Source organism: Tuber melanosporum, assembly GCF_000151645.1.
Source record: "Tuber melanosporum whole genome shotgun sequence assembly, scaffold_8, strain Mel28".
Taxonomy (NCBI): Eukaryota; Fungi; Ascomycota; class Pezizomycetes; order Pezizales; family Tuberaceae; genus Tuber; species Tuber melanosporum.
The window spans coordinates 694550-699038 of NW_003299128.1; the positions used below are offsets into that span (position 1 = coordinate 694550).

At 47.6% G+C, this 4489-nt stretch overlaps 1 protein-coding gene; it reads left to right on the forward strand.

Annotated features, from left to right (window-relative positions):
- The first annotated feature begins 1007 nt into the window (after window positions 1-1007).
- GSTUM_00011120001 (uncharacterized protein) lies at window positions 1008-3421 on the forward strand. XM_052355835.1 has 2 exons: window positions 1008-3051; window positions 3117-3421. The coding sequence occupies exon 1, from the start codon at window positions 2042-2044 to the stop codon at window positions 2930-2932; it is 891 nt and encodes a 296-aa protein (XP_052211800.1). The 5' UTR covers window positions 1008-2041; the 3' UTR covers window positions 2933-3051; window positions 3117-3421.
- Window positions 3422-4489: the final 1068 nt, after the last annotated feature.

The following is a 4489-nucleotide window of genomic DNA, read 5'->3' on the forward strand; positions in this document are numbered from 1 at the left end:
CACGGAGATTGGCAGCCCCGGAGATAGTAGATTCCGGGGGTTCTTTCGGTACTCCACGGGTACCGGTAGTGCATCGGCCTCATCGGCCACCCCAGCCCACAAGGAAGGAAAGGTGAAGAAAGAGGAAAAGAGGGAAATAAAATAGGCAAACGTATGTACCGGTACTATGACACCGGTAATACCCTACTCGCAGAGTAACTCAACTGTTTGTTCCACAAAAACTCCTTCCAGAAGCGCCCCGGAATAAATTTATCCTTCCCCCAATCCTAGGCACGTGGGGAAACTTCTTTCTCGGTTCTCCCTCCTTCTCGCACATGGAGTTTTGTGTAGCCCCCCGGTAGACAATTATGACACAATTCAACTGTAGGATATCGGGTGGGGTAAAGGGAAGTCTATTTTAGCTGCTAGAAAAGTGCAGTAAGGCGCTGGGTGGGAGGACCCTGGGAGAGGGGTTTGGCGCTAAAACCGGTCAGGGGGAATTAAAGGGGTGAGAAGGGGATGGATGATGGGCAAGCATCGTGCCAGTACAAGTACCGTACAGTACCAGTGTCGTGCTCGAGTATGAGAAGGGAGGGGAATAGGATTAGTAGGCGCGATTTGTGGAATGAGGAAGGGGTTGCGATGACCAGTGCATGGTATGGCATGGAGATGGATGAGGATGAATGAATGAGATGAATCAATGGGAGGGAAGATGAACAGGGCGGGCGGTGTACTGTACAGGTAGAACACTTGTGCTGTAACTCGTCGGATAGGGGAAGGGAGAAGGTGCTCGAGGGTGCTGATCTGAGTTAGACCATATCCTATGATACCGCATCGTACCGGCACTGTGCTAGCACTGGTACTGTACCTACCTACCTGGGGTTGGGGATGTATGATATTTGGTTTCTTTTTCTTATTTATTTTCTATCTCCCTTTCTCTCTTCTCGTCCTTTACTCGTATTAAATAAAGAGTCTTTCTTCTTCTCTTTCCCATTTTTCCCTCTTCCCTCCCTTCTGTGAACGGTACTGCACCACGGCGGCATCTTACCCCTTTAAGTGGAACTTTCTACGGTAGCGTGGTCTCACGAACAAGTGTCCTCGGGATACATGCGGTAGCTGAGGCGAAGCGAGAACGACACCAGAGAGAGAGAGGGGAAAGGACAGGAGTGCGGTGGACTCGAGTTTGCCTTTTGAAAAGGGGAATCGAGAGAGGAGAGAACAAGGCAAATCGCGAGTGCAAAACTTGACTCGACCAACGTTATCATAATTAATAGAGCTGGCGAGGCTTTGGACCTTGACTACATATTGCCAGTACTCCGTACACCGCCCTTCAAAACCCTACCGGTATCCAATAACCTACAACCGGAAGCTTCCTTTCTATTACTGCAGCGAAGAGAGCAAGCAAATACAGCTGAGCTCTTTCGTCATTTTGCCACTCTTCCCTTTCTTCCCTTCTCTCCTTCTCCGTAACTCGCCGCAGCAGCAATAACGACGGCAGCAACCCTATTTTACTTTTTTTTTTCTTTCTTGTCCGCTCCTGCTTCTCGGAACGACTAGATACGTTACGATCCGGTAGATACCTCGGTCGGCATCACTGGTATCCCTTACCCAGCTACATATCATACATGCATACATACCTACATTCATCCATTCATCCATTCATACATACATCCATCCATCTGTCCATCCATACTTACATACCTACATACCTTACCGACGACGACGAGATTTTTGCTCCTTTCCTTCATTCTTGACGCACACACGCTTCCACGTCTGGCGAACGGGAGGAAAACGGTCCACTCAAGCAAGGCGAGGGGTCGCACACGCAGAAAATTGAAAACTGCACCGCAAATCAATCACACAACCAGGCCTAAGGTCCTAATCGAGTAGGTTTTGCGGTACCGTGCATCCCCCAATCCAACCGAACCCATCCACCAACCGCCGTCATCACGAGGGAAAAGAAGGTGTGTGTGTGTGTCTCTGTGTGTGTGGGAAAAACTTGAGAATCTATCCATCCATCCACATTCTATTGATTAAAATTTTTTTTTTTTTAACTCAAGCCATGCCACACTCTACATTCCATACCTCCTCCCCCTCCGAGGTAGTGTCTACTACCCAAGAGGGTTTAACCATCGCTTCTTCCACCCCATCAACTTCGCCGACACAAACACACGCACAAGCACAAGCACAAGGAGTCGTCGCAACACCAGTAGCAATAGGAATCTCGCATCAACACCCACACCTCCTCCATCTACACTCACACCACCACCATCAAAACATCCACACGAGCAAACAAGTCAAGAAACGTCTCCACATGCGGTCGAAATCCACCTCCACCACTACCACTACCACCCTCTCCTCGCACTCCTCATTCTCCTCCCCATTCTATCACCACCACCACCAAAATAACCCACAAACATCAACAACACCTCGCATCTTCGCCTCCCCGCTCCTGAGGAGTTCCTCCCTGCCCCTCGCGCCAGGGAACTCCTCTTCACCACCAACAACCCCCCGGACACTCTGGATGCGCGCGTACCCGCCTCCATCCCCGATCCGAACCTCGACACCCTCCCCCCCACCCCCCTCCCTAGTTAACGAACCATTCGTCTCTTCCTCCTCGTCATCGATAACCTCTTCCTCCTCCCCATCAACGCCCACAAGCCTCCGCTCGCGCAGCCCATCCATTTCATCACTAGAGACGATACCCGACTCCCCGGATGCGGAGGAGGAAGAGGAAAAGGCCGTCGAAGCGTTGAAGGAGGAGTGGGACTCGCGCAGGCGGAACACACCTAGTCGGAGTGCTAGCGCGGACAAGCGCAAAAGGTGGAGCGTGTGCGGAGCGGAGAAGAGGAGCGACCTGGAGCTGGAGACGATATGGGAAGAGGCCAGCTTCGGCGTGGAGATTGTGGGTAGGGGCTCTTGTGATGGGATGGGTGAAGGGGAGATGATTTGATTTCAACCCCCTCTTTTTTTCTTTTTTTTTTCCCCCCCTTCTTTCTTTCTTATTTTTTGGCTTTATTGTTTGGGAGCGAGCAAGCGGGGAAGTTGGAATAATGGCGTTGTAATTTTCATGTTATTTTCCCTTTCTTTTCATTACTGTCTTTTACTCTGGGGTTTTTTACTTATCTGCTTGCTAGCTTTCGGGCACTCTATACCCCCCTCCCCCACTCATCATCAACATTCACATCACTTGTGTTCTTACCCCCTCCCTTGCATACAGACATAAGCATCATACCAAATCCTTTTCATTGTCATCATTTCTTTTTGTCACCTTTTTACTACTACTACTTTAATCCTAGGTGAATGAAGGACGAAGCGATGGGCATTTATAGAATGGAACAAAAAAACAATGGAAATGAAGGTCATGTATTTTTACGATGAGAAAATTGTCGGATTAGTTAGATTCGTAGTGGGGAAATTGAAACGAACAAATTTTAAAAAAGATGGTGTGGTCTTTAGTTTTTTTTTTTTTTTTTTTCGAGGACCGGGCGTGACGCTTGATGGGAGAACTATTTTCCGTTGCCGACCGCACCGCGTTCACCCCCTTTGCAAGGGAAGAGGGGGGGGTTGAGGCCTCAAAGGTGCGTAAGGCGCAGTGTTAGGCGCTTGTAATTTACTCGTATGCTCGAGAGGGGGGTTAGTAAGAGTGCCCTAGGCCTGAAGCATTATCATAATATGATATGCTACAGCCTACAGTACGTACGATCTGGGCAACAAAATTCGTGTTCCCCCCCCTTCCTTCCCCAGATCTCAAACATCATGCATCAAAATTAACATGACAAGAGCCTCTTAAAATTACGATACCTACAAAAAAAATAAAGAAAAAAAAAAACATTGTCCTACCAGCAAATGGATCACGACCAGTCAGCAGTAGAGAGAGTTCCCACACACTCCTGGTTGGATTTTGGAGAATCCCCAGAGCATGGAATTGAATAAATCCGCAATCCACACTGGTAGTTAGTTATACTTCTTTATTACATATTTGGCGTGATATATTGTCTTGCTATTTTGGTTAAAATATTTCCAAGATGCGATTGGAAGGGTTGGTAGAGCTTGAAGAACTGCTGCAAGTTGTTGTTGTTTATTTTTGATGCTTCGGGATTCAAGTTGAAGGATATATATTATATATATATCTGTATAGCTTATTCTTGCTCCTCCGGGGTTTCAGGAAATTGCTGAGCAGCTATCGGGGTTCTATGGGGGCTCAAGTTATTGGAGACCGGGCACGGGATCTGGTATAATATGGTACGGGTGAGACGGGAGTTTGGTATCCTACTTTTACAAACGAACTCATATCTTCGCCCAATTTCAATACTATTTAGTGCGACGAGAAGAATGGGATTCACTGGAGCTGTCCAGTTCAAATGCGTTAACAGATGGTAAGTATGTTAGAGACTGGAAGAATGTTAGGGAGTGGAAAGGCATGCAGACACAATTAGTAACTCCACTATGTATACAGTAGAATCGCATTGTAAATATACCGTGAAATAAAATAAAAATCCCTTTGTTC

Coding starts and splice junctions, on each gene's coding strand:
- GSTUM_00011120001 (XM_052355835.1), top strand. CDS start 2,042: ATGCCACACTCTACATTCCATACCTCCTCCCCCTCCGAGGTAGTGTCT.